This window comes from Balaenoptera ricei, chromosome 14 (assembly GCF_028023285.1).
Source record: "Balaenoptera ricei isolate mBalRic1 chromosome 14, mBalRic1.hap2, whole genome shotgun sequence".
Taxonomy (NCBI): Eukaryota; Metazoa; Chordata; class Mammalia; order Artiodactyla; family Balaenopteridae; genus Balaenoptera; species Balaenoptera ricei.
Genome location: NC_082652.1, coordinates 81,997,224 through 82,016,018, shown reverse-complemented (window position 1 = coordinate 82,016,018; position 18,795 = coordinate 81,997,224). Strand labels below are relative to the sequence as shown.

At 37.8% G+C, this 18,795-nt stretch overlaps 1 protein-coding gene across 1 annotated transcript; it reads right to left on the bottom strand.

Annotated features, from left to right (window-relative positions):
• Positions 1–1,978: 1,978 nt before the first annotated feature.
• SERPINB10 (serpin family B member 10) lies at positions 1,979–18,421 on the bottom strand. The gene is made up of 8 exons (XM_059893989.1): positions 18,348–18,421; positions 14,698–14,874; positions 12,801–12,869; positions 12,213–12,350; positions 10,216–10,333; positions 7,263–7,405; positions 4,351–4,506; positions 1,979–2,476 (listed from the first exon to the last, which is right to left on the bottom strand). The coding sequence occupies exons 2-8, from the start codon at positions 14,863–14,865 to the stop codon at positions 2,072–2,074; spliced, it is 1,197 nt and encodes a 398-aa protein (XP_059749972.1). The 5' UTR covers positions 14,866–14,874; positions 18,348–18,421; the 3' UTR covers positions 1,979–2,071.
• Positions 18,422–18,795: the final 374 nt, after the last annotated feature.

The window sequence follows — 18,795 nt, the reverse complement described above, 5'->3', positions numbered from 1 at the left end:
TGATACAGTGTAGATGCTCAGCAAACATTTTTTAAATGAATGACTGCCTGAATGCATCTTACTAACCTGAAGTTTCTAGTATCATCCTTTTTCCTCTTTTGTTTGTTTGAAAAATACTGTGTTTAATATTTTCTGATTGACAGCCTCTGACACAGAGTTACTCTGGTCTTCCTTTATCTTGGCTTGGTTTCCATGCTCCCTGTTCACTTGTTACCTACTTTTCTTATGAGTCCACATGATACATAACACTTAAGGACTTTTAATTTAGTAGAACACAGACACAGGGGATTTCTTTCATTGTTACTTAATGTGAGGCATTATGGATAGAGGGAAAATGTTTTATAATGATATGATAAATTGTCATATATATTACAATTTCCTATCTTTGGAGCTAAAGCATAGAATCTTTTTTTTTTTTTTTTATTCTATGATACCAAACCAAGATTTAATGCAGAAAATACATTTTCTTGTACTAGTTTATACACCATTCATGTCGGATCCATATCAGATCATATCTTTCACTTAGTAGATTAAAATGGAAAAAGCAGCCTAGAATGATAGACTCAATCTCTAAAATTAGAATAACAGTTGATGAGACTACCAATGAGCCATTGCGTAAGAGCATTTTTAATAGAAATTAGAAAAACACAGCCAATTTTATGGAGATAAAGTTTTACTAAGGATATCTTCTTATAACTGACAATACACATTTATATAAATTGGAAATTTACTCTTCTAGCTTATGATTTTTAAAAGCAAGGATGTTAATGTGACAACTTTCACACGTAATAATTCTTTCCAGTAAAATTTTTATTTTGGAATAATTTTAAATTCACAGGAAAGTTACAAAGATAAAACAGGGAATTCCCATATACTTCTGACACAGTTTCCTCTAATGCTAGCTTCTAATATTACAGTGGAACATTTTTTTAAAACTAAGAAGCCAACGTTGGTACATTACTATTAACTAAACTCCAGATTTCATTGGATTGCACCAGTTTTTCCATTAATGTCAACATAAGTATTTTTAAAATAGCAGAAAAGGGGGATTTAATTTTACAGTGGTAATTTATGAACCATCAGAGTAATAGTCTTGAGAAAATTCTTGTTTATCAATATATCACCTCTATAAAGATTTTTTTCTTCACTAAATGATGCATGTGAAAATAAGTGACAATGAAAATAGTGACCAGGTAGTTCAAGCCTTTTAAGGCATTCAATTGAATAACCGAATTTCTGAAATGTAAGTAAAAGTCACATTAAGATAAAATGTTAAACCTAAATGCCCATAGACAGATGAATGAGTAAAGAAGATGTGGCACATATATACAATGGAATATTACTCAGCCATAAAAAAGGAACAAAATTGAATTATTTGTAATGAGGTGGATGGACCTAGAATCTGTCATACAGAGTGAAGTAAGTCAGAAAGAGAAAAACAAATACCGTATGCTAACACATATATATGGAAGCTAAAAAACAGTACTGATGAACCTAGTGGCAGGGCAGGAATAAAGATGCAAACATAGAGAACGGACTTGAGGACACAGGCGGGGAAAGGGAAGCTGGGATGAAGTGAGGGAGTAGCATTTACATACATACACTACCAAATGTAAAATGGATAGCTAGTGGGAAGCAGCTGCATAGCACAGGGAGATCAGCTCGGTGCTTTGTGACCACCTAGAGGGGTGGGGTAGGGAGGGTGGGAGGGAGGCTCAAGAGGGAGGGGATATGGGAATATATGTATACCTATAGCTGATTCACTTTGTTGTACAGCAGAAACTAACAACGTTGTAAAGCATTTATACTGCAATAAAGATGTAAAAAGTAATAATAAAACTGAATGTCAGAAAGCAAAAAAAAAAGTTAAAGAAGTTAAATTTGCCATTCTCTCTAGCTATATAGGCATGATAGGATCGCTAGAATATATTATTTCAAGATAATTTTGCTAATATTTGTATGTTAAAAAGAGCCAGGCTATAAACTGGTTTTTATTATCATTGTGTTTTTCCATCATATGTTTATTTTTCACACTGTAAGATGCTCTTGTTTGATGAGAGAGATGCAGGGTTTAAGGGGAGCAGAATCTCCCGTAAAATAGAATGCTATTGGTTTTGTTGTGCCTGATGAAGAAGAGGAACGGGTGGTCTGCATTGAATTCAATGGAAGGGAGACTAATTCGAACACTCACCTCACTCGCAGTACCAGATGCGGACTCTGTACCTTGTTCATTTATTTCCACAAAAGACTTATGGAAAACATTGGACAAAAATAGGTTTCCCTCCGTAGACATTCCTGAGAAATCTGCTTTGCTCTGATTAAAGGCATCGCTCATCCCCATACTGCTCAGGGTTGACTGGAGATCATACGTCTCTTCCAGCTTGAACTTGGGAAGATGCAGCTGCACGTCACACAACTCCATCATGTCTGTGCTGGTCCACGCACTCAACTTCTCATAGGTGATGGCTTTTTCCAGCTACAGTTTGGAGCCAAGGAAGAAAGAGTCAGTAATTTCGAAGTGGAGTGAGAACTATTCGTTGAGTGAGACCTTTAGATATTACGTAAATGAATTATAGTCACTCCTATTACCAAAGGTAACAAAACACACACATTTGGAAATTCTTTGTTTATAATGAGATCCTCCACACATCCTTGACATAATCATTTTGCAGATTAATAGTTCTCAGGATATAGGTTTTCTAGATTAGACCTTGATCCGAATGGAAGTACTTCTATGATAATATGCAAGACATCAACTACACATGCAAATACATCAATATAAATATACGCTTAGGTGTTGTCAACACAAAAGCATATACTCTAGGACATGTTGTATGCCAGGGCACAAAAAAAACTTCAGTTTTATTAACATAGTAGACAATTCCTTGAAAACAAAATCTGAAATAAAATGTCTATAGTCTATAATCACGCCAATATGAAACTAGTAACTATAAACTATGAAAAGAAAAGGAAAGAAAAACAAAAAAGGAAAATCCTCCAATCTTAAGAGTAATAACTTTTTTTTTTTAATCTTTTGGCCACGCTGCTTGGCATGTGGGATCTTAGCTCCCCGATCAGGGATCAAACCCACGCTCTCTACACTAGTAGCGCAGAGCCTTAACCACTGGACCACCAGGGAAGTCCCAAGAGTAATGACATTTTAAATAGTAGTTTTGAGGGTGCTTTTTCTCTTCTTTATATTTAAAATTTTTTAAACAATAAATATATATTATATACACATATGCGTACATATATATGATAAACAATGTTTGATTTTTTAAATAACGTTTGTTTCAAAGCACATGCTTTTGCTACTTTAAGAGTTTTCTAGATGCAAGTATTGCTATCAGTGACATATTTGTAAATTATGTGCAGTAAGTGACAATATCTTCAGGTCAGGAACCTGCACTTTTAAAAAGAAAGGCTTATCTTTTAAGGGTGTAACTCTAATAGTTTAGTATTCACACTTGGTCTTATTTCTACCATCCTCTCCAGTTTCACAAATTTTATGACACTATTTAGAAATCTTTCTACACACTAGTAGGGTGGTGGAAACATAAAGAATCTGGCACACGAGAAATTAGGCACAGTGTAAAGAACGACAGAACACTTATTGCATGAGAAACTAGTGTTCAGTTTAGACATGCGAATTGCTCAGAAATGTGGTCAGACCAAAGTCAGGCTTAAGAGAAGTTTAACAGATGAACAACTTAAATAATACTTGAAGATGCACTGATACAGACTATATCTCCTGAAGAGTGTTAACTTGATAAAAAATGTTTTTTAAAAACTGTTTTAGAATCCATTTAATATTTTTAAACATATGTCTAAGGCTAGATTAATGCAAGTGATTAAAAAATTAATTAGGTAAGTCCTACCAGAAGGAGAAGAAAGACCTATATTAACTGAAAGATTGCTATGATCAATCCACACAGCTTTGTGACTGACAGTAAATATCTCTATCTGTTGTTTGTGTGGTTGTTTGTGTGACTACCCTATGCTAAAGGTGTCTATAGATTACTTAACCTTCCTGAGGGATAGTAATATCAACCTGACAAAGTTTTGTAAAGCTTAAATGATGTATAAATACAGTACCTAGGGCTCAAGGTACGTTGGTTGCCTTCCTCTGCAGAAATTAAAGAACTGGGAGATCATGTCTTTATGTTTTTCCCAGGAGGGATAAACACTAGAACCTCTTCATGTCAGACAGACTGATGTCTTTTTTTAAAGTTTTTTTCCATACAAATAAATGTATATGCAGAACAGACACAGACTCACAGATATAGAAAACAAACTTGTTACCAAAGGGGAGAGGAAAGAAGGTAGGGATGAATAGGCTGATCCCTTTACCTGATCCAGCCCACTGCTGTCTTCCGGCAGTAGTATGAGTAGGCTGAGGTCATGGCTCTCATAGAAGAGTTGAAGGCCTTTGGCTTGTGGCTTTTTTATGTAAAATACTTGAAGTTTTTCTTTCGTGGACATCATTTGCACTGGTTTGCTTGTAGTCTGTAGAATATACGTAGCAAAATCACTAGGGAGGTGTTCCACCAAATCGTTAATTCTTTAGCATCATTGGTTCCCAGTAGTCTGGGACACTGGCAAAGCTAGTGATCCTCTGCTAAATGCTGAATAAAACTATTCAAACCTTGTTTTCTGGAAATATGTGTTCTACTGGATAACATCATCGATAAATGATGTGGGAGTTTCTTTCTCTGACACTGTTATGGCATCCTCTATAAATCATGGCAAGCTGGATTCTACCAAACACTTAGAAGAGTCTTATGCAAACTATGTAAATGCCAATGATTCAGAAACTGAGTAAGGTGCATTTCACACACAAACATTTGTGTTTTGTGTTTTTGTGTGAGGGTATTTTAGTATCATAAAACCGAAATTCACTAAGAGAATGAAAAGACAAGCAATAAACTAGGAGATGAGAGTTTCAAAACACATAATTAATAAAGGACCGGTATCCAAAATTTGAGAAGAACTCTTAAAACTCAACAATTATAAGGCAAAGAACCCAATTTTAAAAACAGCTGAAAGATCTGAACTGATACCTCACCAAAGGCAGAGGTACAGCATATGAAAAGATGTTCAATCTTATGTCCTTAGGGAATTGCAAATTAAAACAGTGAAGATACCACTACAGATCTAATAGAATGGCTAAAAGTTCAGGACACTTCTAACGAGGGTGGAACTGACATTCTCTGCCAGTGAGAATGCAAAATGGAAGCCACATTGGATGACAGTACGGTGGTTTCTTTAAAGCTAAATACAGTCTTACCATGTGATCCAGCAACTGTGCTCCTGGGTAATTACCAAAATGAGTTTAAAACGTGTCCACACAAAATCTTGCACACAAATGTTTATAGCAGCTTTAGTCATAATTGCTAAAGACTGGAAGCAACCAAAATGCCCTTCAGTAAGGTGAATGGATAAACAAACTGCTACATCCATACAATGGAATAGTATTCTGCAATAAAGTGAAATGATCTATCAAGCCATAAAAAGGCATGGAGGAACTTTAAATACATATCGCTAAGTGGAAGAAGACAGTCTGAAAAGGCTGCATACTATGCAATTCTGATTACACGGCATTCTGAAAAAGGCAAAACTATAGAGACCGTAAAAAGATCAGTGGTTGCCAGGGATTTAGAGGGAGGGATGAAAGTTTGGAGCACAGGGCATTTTTAGGACAATGAAAGCATTCTGTATGATACTGTAACGGTAGATACATGACATTATGAATTTTTAGTAAAGCCAATGGTGAAACAAAAGCAAAACCCTGCAATTCAGACATTGTAGACGTATGTTATTTATCCATTCTATGTGGAGCTAAATGTCCATCACAAAATCCTACTGTTCTGCTAAGGTAGTGGCCCATGTGACCAGGGCTATTCATTCAGGATACTCTGTGATACAGTGATCGTCTCAAGGATAAGCGTATGAATGGCACCAACCAGAGTGCTGTTTGGGAGCGTTCTGTTAGAGCTGGCAGCCAAGACTTTGTCTATGGGCTGTGAAGCTAGAATATGGGGCTGTCATATTCCCTGGTCATATGGATAAATTCCATCTTTAGTATTAGAGAATGAAGGCAAAAAGGAGGGGTCAGGGGTGGGGCAGAGAAAATGGATTATGTTTGAGATTCAAAGATCCCACTCCCAGACTTCCCAGTTCTTCTTAGTTGCATAAGCTAATGCTAACACAATGCCCATTTTACTGGAGCTAGTTTGGAATGCTTTTCTATCACTTGCCATCTGAAAACTCCTGGTGAATATATTAAGCCAAGTAACTATCCAGCTCATTTCTACTTAGCCTATTGGGTTATATGTTCAGTTCCTTCCCCGTCTTTACCCCACTGATTATCTGAAAACCACCTATTGCACACAACCATATGGTTACAGCAGTAGGTCCTCAACAGCACTGTTTATGTGAGATGATCCACCCCAGGACTAAAAAATGTTAACAATCTTTGGCCAATCGGTTCCTGTCCTAGGAATTTGGAATGAGACCTATCAGACTGGTCTGTAGAATGGAGGAGATGTGGGTAGCCATGTTCTGCCTTTGTGGACCGGGACGCAGAGGAAGTTAGACCTCAGTCTGAGAGAAGAATGATGGGAGAAACAAAGTTGGAAAGATAGAGAATGAATCCTGACAACATTTGAATCCTTGTTTCCACTCAAGTCCCAAGACCCAGCCACATTCCAGCCCTTAGGTGTATCTGTCAGCTTCCATTAGTCTCCCTTGTTGCTGAAGTAATCAAAAACAAGTGTGCTCTGCCCTAACACAGAAGGAAATGTTAACTAAAGAAATAAGATTTTAAAATTTTTATTTCTTTTTCTTATGGAAGGGTAAGAGTTTGGTATACGGTAGTACTGGCTTAATAGGACAAGAATAGAACTAGTAAGTGAAGAGTTTGGGGTTATGGTCCTGGTAGCCTTCTAACTTAAGCATGGCTCTAGTCACTTAACCATGCTGCATTTCTAACCTGGGAAATGAATGTAATAACTACCTTACCTACTCTACCGTAGTTGCAGCAAGGACTGAGTAATAAAATACATGAATAGTCTATTTTCAGAGAAAAAATAATGAAAGGGGAATTTCTAGGTAGGGTGGAACTGGGCTTTTCAGCACAGTCACCCCTGCCCTAGTGAGAGCCATAGTTTACAGGAGCATATAGTCAGAGAGAATACATTTAAAATAGAATTCCCTTTGCAATGCCATGTAAAAGTTCATACTGGTTATTAACAGGTTCCTACCTTGTTTATTCTGAAAGGCTTTTCTGTGGTATTTTGGACCAAGAATTGATGTTCCCAAATTCCTTTAAAGTAAACGGCATTTACCAGAACCATTCTGGTTACAGAATTCACAGCATCATCAGGTAGGAGGTTCAGGATTTTTCCTAAAAGAGCAAAAGGACAGATTTCAAATGATATAGTTACATCCTGGTGAAATGCCATACATAAAAATGATGATTACGAAATACCGTTAAATGATAACATCTTGTATCCACCAATGATCCAAGCCAGGAAGTTAGTATTGATAGAATATTTTTAACAGATCCTATTTAAATTTCATCTGTTGTTCCAATAAAGTCCTTTTATTTCCTGGACCAGAAATCAATCCAAGAGCTCAAGTTGCATTTAGTTGTCATTTCCTTTTAGTCCCCTTTAGTCTTTTTCTTTCATTCCTCATTCATTCTTTGTCTTTCATGTTCCTCATTCATTCTTTGTCTTTCATGACCTTGATACTTTTGAAAAAAATTTGTAGAATGCTCAATTCTCAGTTCAAGTTTGTCTGATGCTTCCTCAAGATAATATTTAGGTTATAAATTTTTGTGAGAATATTACTTTTGTGGGCTGAATTGTGTCATCCAAAAAGATACGTTAAATCCTAGCCTCCAGTCCCTGTGAATGTGTTCTTATTTTAAGGTCACTCTTGCCTCACCATGGCTTCTGAGTCACTAGTTCAGTGAAAAAGGAACTGAGAATTTAGGGCTGCCAACTTCCTCAATTCACTTCAATAAACGTTGCTCTGAATAGCTACCATGAGCAGGGCTGTTATCTGTTAGTGATTCAAAGCAGAAACTCAAATAAGGTAGTATTACTGCGCTTGGGGTCCTTGAGTTTAGTGGGGGAGGCAGGGACTTCAACAGTTAATTTCAATAACAACGTGGTAAGTGTCAAGGTAAAGGTTCCCACAGGGGGCTTTTGGAGCAAAGAGGAAGGCTCTCAGCTCAGCCTGGGAGCCAGGGGAGGACATTATGCCTGAGGGAACCCCTGAGATGTTATCCAGTGGCCATGAAGGGGCTGGGAGTGGCAGGGGAGGGGACCATGTTTCGAATTGAAGGGACACGTGAGCAAATGTATGGGGTCATGAGGTAGCACAGGGAGTTCCAGGGACTCTGTGCCACTTAGAATTCCTGAGTGTCAACTTTGAGTCAGAGAACGACAAGAGTTGAAGTGGAGAGACAGACAAGACTTCACGGTCCTGTTGGACCACCTGTCAGTTTAGGCAGCCTGTAAGATGTGGGGCACCATGACGGATTTTGAGCACGTGGTCCACTTGGCCGAATTCACATTTTAGGGAGGTCATTCTGATGGCTGAATGGAGGTTGCATTTGAGGGGAGCAAGATGAGAAACAGATTATTGCATTAACACAGATAAATGACGACAAAGCCGAGAGCAGAGGAGGAAGAGATTGGAAAGGAAAGATGAACTCAGAAACACACAGGAGGAGGCAAAGGAAAGGCGAGAATTTAGAGTATCTCTCGGACTTCTGATCTGGGCAAGCGTGTGGTAGCCATCCATCCACCGGGGTAGAGAATGAGTGCACGGAGAGGACAAGGTGTGGATAAGCCGTTCTGAATATGACTTCAGTATGTTGAGTTTAAAGTATGTAGGACCCTCTGCAAGCATATCTGGCAGGAATATACAAATGAACTCTGAAGTTTGGGGAGAGGGGGATTACCTAAACGTTCCATGTTTGTTGCTGCAAAGCGAAGGCTTAATCATTAATATTCATTAGCGATTACACCTTTGGTATTTCTTTGTGAGATATAATGGACCATCAACAGACATATCGATTGAAAAGGCAGCGTGGAATATTGAAATGAGTTCAGACTTCAGAGCTAATCTGACTTAGATTTCAGTCCTATTTCTGAAGCTTTAAACTATTTGATCTTGGTAACAATTTCTCTAAAGCCTCAGCTTCCTCATTTCTAAAATAAGGATCATAATAAAAAACTGCTAAATCACCTATGAGAATCCCTCTACTATTCCCTTTTTAGAAATAGAATACTTAAATTTTAGGTAGCATGTGGCTACCCAGCTAAAAACTACATTTTAAAGACCTTTATTACAGGAAGTCTGGGCAACCGACTTTCCCGGTTTGCCTAGGACTGAAACACCTTCAGATACTAAAGCCAGGAAAGTCCCAGGCAAACTAGGACAAGTTGGTCACCAGAGCATAAAATGTGCCATGTATCCAAATTTGGGATATGAGTGGAAACTGGTGTGTGAAAGTTTCAGGGCATCCCCTTAAAAGCAAAGAGGCTTTATTTTCCCTAATTCCTGCTGACTGTAAAACCGACAAATGTAAGAATCATCTTAGACAAATATAAAAGCCATGTCTTGAGGATGGCAGAGCTAACCCACTAGTCTGGGTCTCTGGATGGCTTCATGGAACAGAATGCTTATCTACCTTGTGACTATTAGGTCAGAGATAAACTTCTATCTTATTATTAAGTTATTGTATTTTGGGTCTCTTTGTTACAAGAGCTCAGCCCATACTCTAAGCTAATATATGACCTATTTTGAAAATTACTTAAGATTATATAGTACAGTTACTGCCACATTTTAATTGTTCATCAGCAGCTATTTTTCTTTAGAAACCACAAGTGCAGCAGTATTCCAAAATTCCTTTTTTGCAATTTTCTGCCTTTTATCCCTGGAGTCCTCCTTGGAATTAGTGGAATCTGATCATTTTCTTGCCTACTTGGTAAAATGGTTGTCTTATCTGTTTTAGATAAGATTTATTGCAAAAGTTATAAATCAAAAATTATGGGCATGAATAAAACAAATGTCTTGAATATTTAGAATGTGTCCACAGTTCTATTTAAGAAATGCCTATACTTACACATAACACAAATTCAAAATAATAAAGCGATACTTGGAGAAAGCACACTGCTGAGTACCTCGGAGACGACTTACCTTCAGTCTGGCTTTCAACCCAAGAGTTGATCTCCTTTCTGATTTGGTCAGAAGCTCCCATAAAGTTCACAGACTGTGGCTCTGCACCAAAGTATGTTTTCATGTCTTGTATATATTTCTGGAAGATATAGGTAAAATCTCCTTTTGTAGAATTTTTCCAGAATCGATAAACAAGTCTATTTAGATTATCCAAAAAACCCCCCAACAAACCCAGCTAGATGGACAATTGCAAACTCCCACCGCATTGCTCCCCTCAATCTTTCCACACTCCAGCTTTGGTTAAAAACTAAACACAGCCCTGTGTACACTTAGCTGGGCACGGACTAGCCATGCAGAGCCGCAGGTATGGAAGGAAGGCCCGTCCCCCACGGCTCTGGAGCCTCCACATCTTCGTCTGTTTTTGTTCGTCCTTGGGGAATGGGGCTGGGGTGGAAAGGAGGACCATTCTAGCAATCCCAGGAGCGACTCCAGCCAAGGAGCACTGGGAGTTGTACTTGGCTTTTTGTGGCAGAGATGGAGCCAGACTGAGAACCCTGGGTCTGGCAGCTGCCAGCTATGAACTCTAAACACCCAAGAGCCTGGGGAGGGCTTCTGAGGGAAACGACGGGCTGCCATGAAAACCGATTTCCAAGACCGGTCAAAGGTTTCGTCAGGTGTTCTAAGGGAAAAAGCAGGCTTCTTCCTTCGGGCTGTGGACGCGCCCCTCAGTGGCCATCATCCTAAGTGGGCTATAACCGAGGTTGCTGCTTAGGAGGGCACCTGCCTTGAAACATAATTTATTCCCCAGGGCAGCTGTGGCATTCCTTCAGTTTATTACTTTATGGAGGGATTGTGTGCCGTTAAAAAGTGTTGAGTTAATTCAGCTTCCAGGCAGTGGTTTGGAGATTATGAAGTCTACGTTCTGTACAATTTATAATCCAGCAAAAAGAAAACGTAAACGTTCTCGAGGTACCTATTCCTTGTCTTGACGCATGGGTTCTGATCAACCTCTCTGTGCGCAGCTAGGGCTTGTGGATATTTTAAAAGACGTACCATTTTGTATCTCTGTGTGCTTCTTTTTACCAAGTGCCCACCCAGCTCAATCATCTCTCCTACTTATGAATCAAACCTGAGTGCATGAGACTACCTGTAATAAAGATGCCTTTAAGACTTCACTTGGCTGCTTTTTTGCCTTTAGTAATAGCAAAGCCCAAGTTCTGAGCTCCCCGGAATTCACTGGGTATGGGCAGGGATAGCACTGCTTGAGATCACAAGGTAGCTTGACTTTTCCTGTTGCTATCCCTCTCCCTATTCAATTTCCTTACTCCTTACCCACTGGGCACCTGGGTCCTCTGGCTTTCTTCTGAAGTGTGCCAAAGGATGTGATGGGCAAACATGAAAGAAGTAAATGCTTGGCTTGGTTTGGAGTTGACCCCTCTGAAGAGCCCTTGCATCTGAACTGAGGATGAAGTCATGGTCTGCACTGTGGGCGTCTCAACCATCAGAGCAGAAGAGAAGTTGATTCAATTCCATGTTAAGAATCTTTCTTAAAGTGTCTGAAGTCAAGATGTGAAGTGACTTACCTGATCCCAAAGTCAACTTTGCTCTTGAGGACACAGTCTCCTGCCACACTCCTGTGATCACGCCACCCTCAGCTCCTTCAGACTCACCATATCGAGTTATTCTATATCTTTTGCTCTGTTTCCCATGAAACAAATGTTGGCCCGGGGATTATATAAACCACATTTCTATGAGCCTTCATGGGTTGTTCCTGGGGTGTACCCCTTTATTCTGGGCATAAAGATCTGATCACCAGATTTGGTTTGAAATATGTTATTGGTTTCCTTTACAACTTGACACGTTGGTCAGGCTAAATGATTGTTTATCAGAAATGCTGATCACATACTCCATATACATTAAGATTGTCCCTGGGACCCCTGGAGAAAAGTACAAAGAGTTTATTGATTGATCTCATGTGACTCTTTCCCATCAGCTTGAAATAAGATGTTTGCACTTACATTGTGAAATTGATAAGTTTTCTCCGCATAGATCCTGTTGGCTGTTTTAAGTATGTAAGCATTGCTGGGATTGTTGATTTCTGAGATAAGTGTCTGGAAATTAGAGTGTATTTCTTCAACCTTGCCTACATTGAATTCCTTTAAAAGAAAATAAATTGGTCAAATAAAAATGTTGAACAAGAACTAAATGTATACAAACAACTTACAGTAAATGAAATGATTTAATGTTTACGAACAAAGGCCAAAATCGATTGTATGGTAGATAAAAAAATGTTCTCTTTAGTATTATTAGTGCAGGAATGTAACAGCTGTTGGGACATCATTTTCTTCACACTTAGGTTGTAAAAGTAAGAACAATGTTGAAAGTAGAGTAGTTTTGAAGGGGAAGGAAAGGAAGAAATAAGGGGAAAGAATATTACCCTTCCAAAAAGTGTAGACATTCTGCACTCTAAAAAATTTCCCATAATTTTAACATATATTTTAAAGAAAAGTTACCTATTAAAGGTTGCTTAATTTAGCCACTAAAATACATGTGCCCAAAGTGCTTTCTCCTTAATTATCAAATAGATATTGAAATATAAGACATACCATTTTCTTTTTCTTTTCAAAACTGTCAGGACAAGATTTGCTGTCCTGGTCTCTGCTAAACTGAAGAACCTGTAATTTCAATAAAAAGGCAATATGTGAGTGCACTTTGCAGAGATGTAATCATATGGAATACACATCAGCAACTACAAGCCATTTGTTCCTATAGATACAAAACATATAATTAATGAACCAAGGGAGCTCTGATTTGACTTAAATGGTGTGTTACCTGACCTAATAAGAGTAAGTCAAGAGCTGCTTTTAAATAAATTTTTAAGTTGAATTTAAGTTGTTAGTCTCTTTATTTTAATACTTTTTATAGGACGTTGAGGATAATGTTGGGATAGCCTTAGAGGTAAAATTCTCATGTTTTCCAAGTTTCATTTTTATCTATGATTGTTTTGAAAAGAAGCCTAGGTATTCAACTGAGGCCATCACTTAGATAATTTAAGCAAATGCCACCATTGCCCCAGTTATCTGGAAAACTCAGGAATTTTAGTTGTTTTTTCTACTTAAGTGCTTCAGTTTTCACTGCCTACCACCATCTGACATATGGAGATAGAGTCATTGTCTTCACCCCAGCAATTCATGTGAAAGGTCACAGGAAGGATGTGGACATTGTGTTTCCCCTGAGAAAACAAAGCGGTAATTCCGTCTCCTGCATGCATCCTGGACCCAGCTTACAGAAAGAAATAAAGTCTATTTTACCAAAGTTTGTGCTGACACATGGTGACAGACAGGAACCACTTGCCATAGGGAAAAAAAGGGGAGGTGCCTAAGCAACCCATTCGTCTCAATTGCAAACTGAAGCTGTTAATATTTAAGTGACATTGACATAAAACAAGGGTAAGCAACACCCAGCAATATGTTTGTATGGAGTGGAAGCAAATTGGCATTTATCTAAGATTAAGTCTATCACATTCATAGTTAAACCTTTTAATAATGAGCCAATTATTAACTAGCTGTGAACCAGGATTTTTCTGTGAACCAAGATTTTGTTGTTGCTATTTTTAAACCACACAATATCTTATAAATTACGAGCATAAGGGGGATATCCTAGACCCAAACTGACAGAATATGTATTCTGCCTGTCTCATTCAGAACTGCTGGCTGTGCCCATTTCCATACTTGTCACAGAAGCCAGCTTCTTGGGTGGAAATTTTGTCACTTGGCCTTTCAATCGTTGTATGATTTAGAGCTGAATTTACTCTCTTCTATTTTTATTTTTACTTAAAACACACACATGTATTTATACGTTTACACATGCATAGATAGAGATACACATATATATGGCTATTTGATTATATGTTTTGCTATGTAAGGCTACACACATACACATACACTCGCTATGATCTGAGGATGCTTACATCAAGTTGATAATTGCTTATACAATAATCCTGTTTTGCTATTTTAATGCTCTTAATGGGCTCTTTAGATTCATCTAGACAACCAGGGACCAAACAAAGTAACAACCAAACAAAGCATGAGGAACAGGATTCACTTGATTTTTCTATTTTTTTCTTCAAATCTTTCTGAGATTAGAAAGATGATGACTAATTCTATTATTTAAAGTATGAGCCATTACTTTCTTGAAATATTCTAATAATCAAAACAAAATTGTTTTTGGTGTTGAACCAAACTCGATAACCTTATCATCTCTCCATTTGATTTTGCCAGAGAACACAGGTTCTTAAACGGTATTCCTAGAAAAAGTTTTCAAATTGATTCACTTTCTCAGACTTCTTTTTATGGTCTAGAAAATTTATTTAAGTGCGTCTTTTATTTTGGAGGACGTGGTTGTAAAACGTGGGCTATTTGGATTTCAGGAGAGAAGTGAACAAAAGACAAGAAAAGCATTTCATTTTAAGGCAACAGAGGATGGTTGAACTTTCTCACTCACCCGGGACATTTGGGCTGCAGTGGTGCCTTTGGTGCCCAAATACACCATGGCCAAGGAGGTTGAGATGCCCCAGGGAGAAAAAAAGATATTTTTACCCTCAGCAGATTCAGCTAGCTTTTTGCTAAGCTCCAGAGCAAATTGGTTGACAGATTTTGCTAGAGAGTCCATTGGGAAAATCTAAGAAAAATAAAGCAGAGTTAGAGGACACGTTAATAATCCTTTCCATTTATTTAACTTTTGTAAATGGATTTGTTGGCTTACATAATTATCTTTTTAATTACCCTTCATTGAAATGACAAAAGAATGTATTATCCAATCTGATTATATATATCTGATTTTATATATATATATATATATATATATATATATATAATATGTATATATACACTCATAAGAGCTGAATAAACTTTAGAAAAATTCCACTCCAACATTATTTTAAATATTTTAAAAATGAAGTCCAGAGAGTTTAAGAGAATTGGCTCAAATTTCAGAGTTAGTTCACATGAGAGAACAATCGGATTCTGGTCAGTTAGCGGCTCCCTGTTGAAAATGCCGGGATATAAATGGCACAGGAACCAGTCCAGTGCCTCTTATCAATGCACCACATGCCTACTGACTTTACCCAGTAAGTGAGGAGTAATTATACCCCTTTTCAACTTTGTACTTTTTCTCACTTATCTTTCATCCATATTTTTATACTTTTTAACCTTGTTTATTCCTTCACACCTTGATATATGATATCCTGGTTCCTTTATCCTCCTTTATTCTCTTGAAATCCAACTCTGCTCCAGATCTTCTTTTCCTTTGGAAGCTTTTTCTGAACTTTGGGGTTCACAGGAGCATGTCTTCCACCAAAGACCCATAAAACAGCTTTTGCCACCTGCTTGGAGCTTATCATACTGCTGGTTCTGTTTTCATAGATTTATATCTTTTCAACTCTAGGATAAGTTCCTTGAGAGCAAAATTTTCTTACTCAGCTTTGCGCATCCAATAACACCCACCTCAGGACTTTGCACAAAATGAAAACTTACAAATACTTGTTTATTTCTTGTTTAGAGTGTTTATAGTTGGGGCTCTAGCCACCATTTTTTTAATCTATTTAAACATGAAATCTTTCACAGTTTAGTGGAAATGCTTATAGAGAAGTAGAGAACTCAAGACTTGCTTGCCTGTATTCTCACTCACGTGAGACCCTCTGAAACCAATCTTAACGAACAAAGGAACTCAACCTTTCTCATTTTTAAAAATATTATATTCAACTTCTAAATTTCACGTCTAATTACCCTGATATTTTCATTTAAATCTTTTTAGACTGGGTCTCTATCAAAGAAGTAGTGAGTTCAATCTATTGTCATTTTATAGCCAAATAATTTCTCAAGCTGATTAAATGATTAAAAATAAACCAAATTCCTAAGCCTAGAAACTCCCATTAGTGCCAATGTTGTATAGAACTTGGTCTTGCACTGGTATCACCTGGCCCTCAGAGAAACCTACAATGAGAACTTTAGAAAGGTCAGAAGATCTCTCTAGTTCAATGGTTGCATCAAGGGAGAGGCATGTGTAGGCAAAGTTTTGGTTTCATCATGACTTGGATTAACAGTGATACTGTTGAAATCCCTCTTAGTCATAGGCTTACACTTAACCAAACAGCTTCCCAGCCTCTAAGTCATCCCTCGTCATAGCTCCCACCTATTTCAGAAGCTGATGATAATCCTAGGCTAACATTATTTTATTAAAGAAGAAAAGCAAGAGCCTCTAGTCTTGTAGCAATTCTACACCCTCATAAAATGTTCGAAACTTGTGTATAAGTATTTCCCTTGACAGATCCAATGCTGTCTGGAAATAACCTCCCTATTTTCTTTACAGCTATATTCATCCAAATGGTGCTTTGTTTACTGCCTGTATATTAAGCTTTATCTTTTAAGAACTCATGAATTCTTTCATATGGAAAATGCTTGGCTCCATGGCCAAAGCATCATCACTATGAAGGGAGGAGAGGAGAACCTACTAGTTTAAGGCCGAAGATTTTTATCTTTCTACTTATGATTTACGGTTATTCTAAAGTTTAGTTACCTGTAACAAATCCCTGAAAACAATAATTCTCTCTAATGAAAAAGCTAATTTCTTGTGGAAAGTTAATATCCAGGTATCTTCAACTACATTAATTCTCTCATTAATATCATCATCAATATATCAGGTGTAGCCCAGAACATACAAGAAAAATAATTCCTGCCTTTAAAAAAAAAGTATAGAAGTGCTAAGTCAGCCAGTGTTGGGCAAAATTATCCCGGCAGTGAAAAGTGCTTTCTGAAAGATGCAGAATTTGGGGATGAGATTCTACATGAAATAATTTATCCATACAAGGGTTCGACAGTGATCTTTTCAGAAAAGACTATAAATGTCTAGATCAGAAGCCAACTATGCCCTTTTCAGAATGAACGGCTCTTTTGCAATTTTCAGAAGGTATATGGATATATCAGTTTACATACATATAAATATACATACATATGTAAAATATGTAAAATCTCAATCTGTAAAGGGGCTTAGCTAAAGAAATATGAAAATAAGAAAGGGGTAGTATCACTCATCAATATGTCTCATCAAAGATACACATACTCTTCGCAAATCAGAGTTGGAAAGAACCTTGGAATCCCTCTAATCAAATTGCTTCATTTTATCTGCTAGGAAACTGAGGCCCGGAGAGGTTAAATGTGCTGACTAACATGCACAGCTAACTAACAGCAGAGCTATCGTTGCAGTCCCGTTCTCTGGACTCTAAATACAAATGCTTTTGTCATTATATCTTACTGTCTTTAAGGTTTTATGGTAAAAGGGAGGGATTGGGTGACGAAAGAGGACGAACAGGAGGAGGAAGAAAAGAGGGATGATGGTGAGCTGGAGGAGGGAGTGGGAAGGATTCTCTTTCCCTTTTCCATTAGAGGACATCCAAGGCCTCCTGACTTTCCGATGATACTGATGATATTGCCTACTTGATGGAGTTGTGCATATCAGAAAATGACCCCACGAATCCGCAGCACTTCTATATTTACCTAAAGCCACTTCTGAGGGAATTAATAGTCTAGGAGGGTTCATGATGAGCATGGAGTGTAAGGTTAGTGACTTAGATTATTCCACGAAAGAGAAGAAAGCTAAGGGCCCATGGAATGGTAGCCAAGACATGAAGGTGTGTGTGGGCGGGAGGGTAGAGAGTCAAATCATTAGTTCCCTACATTAGTGACTAAGCTCAAATTCATGTTGCCAAGTCCACTCTTCTGAAGGGTTAGAAGGGTTTTGGTTCAATAATTCTGAGAATACCCTATTTCTTTTTACCTATGTTGACAGATACAAAGGTAGCAAATCCAAAAATGTGACTGGAGAAAACTCCATTCATAGTTTCACAATTCACGGTAAAACTATCTTTCTAACGTCTTTGGAAATGAAGGCTCTCTCCCGCTTAGCCCTCTTTCTAGTACCAACTTTGAACCAGCTCAGGGTTAAATCTCTTAAACTTGCACAGAATTCCTGGGGGCTGGCCTTCATCTATTATTTCTGTTTTGTGGGAGTCTTGTTAATTTGTTCTTTAGCTAGGTACTTCAACAAAGAAAGAAAACATAAACAAACATTTTAAAACAAAGAACTATTTACAATACCTTGTTTTCTTACACGGGAGCAGAAATGGCAACTGGTTCCTTTAGTAAGAGACTGTGGCTGAGTTAAGTGACCTGTAACTGTAGAAATAATTTTCAAAACTTATAGCACCACCCTTTCCTCAGCCCCACCCTCTGCTTCACTTTCACAAGCCCATACACTCTTCCTTTCAACTTCATCTTGGCCAGGAGCTCAAATAAAAAGACAGAGAGATAGACAGGGTTTTGCCTGAATTACTTAATTACCCACATTTTCCATGTCTGTCTGCATGTACAGACTGGAATTCTAACAAATTGTAACTCACACTTTCCTGGCTTATGTTCTCTCGAGTCTGCCAACTGGCAGCAATTCGTGGTTTTCCCCAGTAGATTTATTTTTTCAATAGCAACAGAAAGTTTTAAATTAGTAGAATAACAAGGGACAAGGAAGCGGAGAAAATTATTGGTGAAC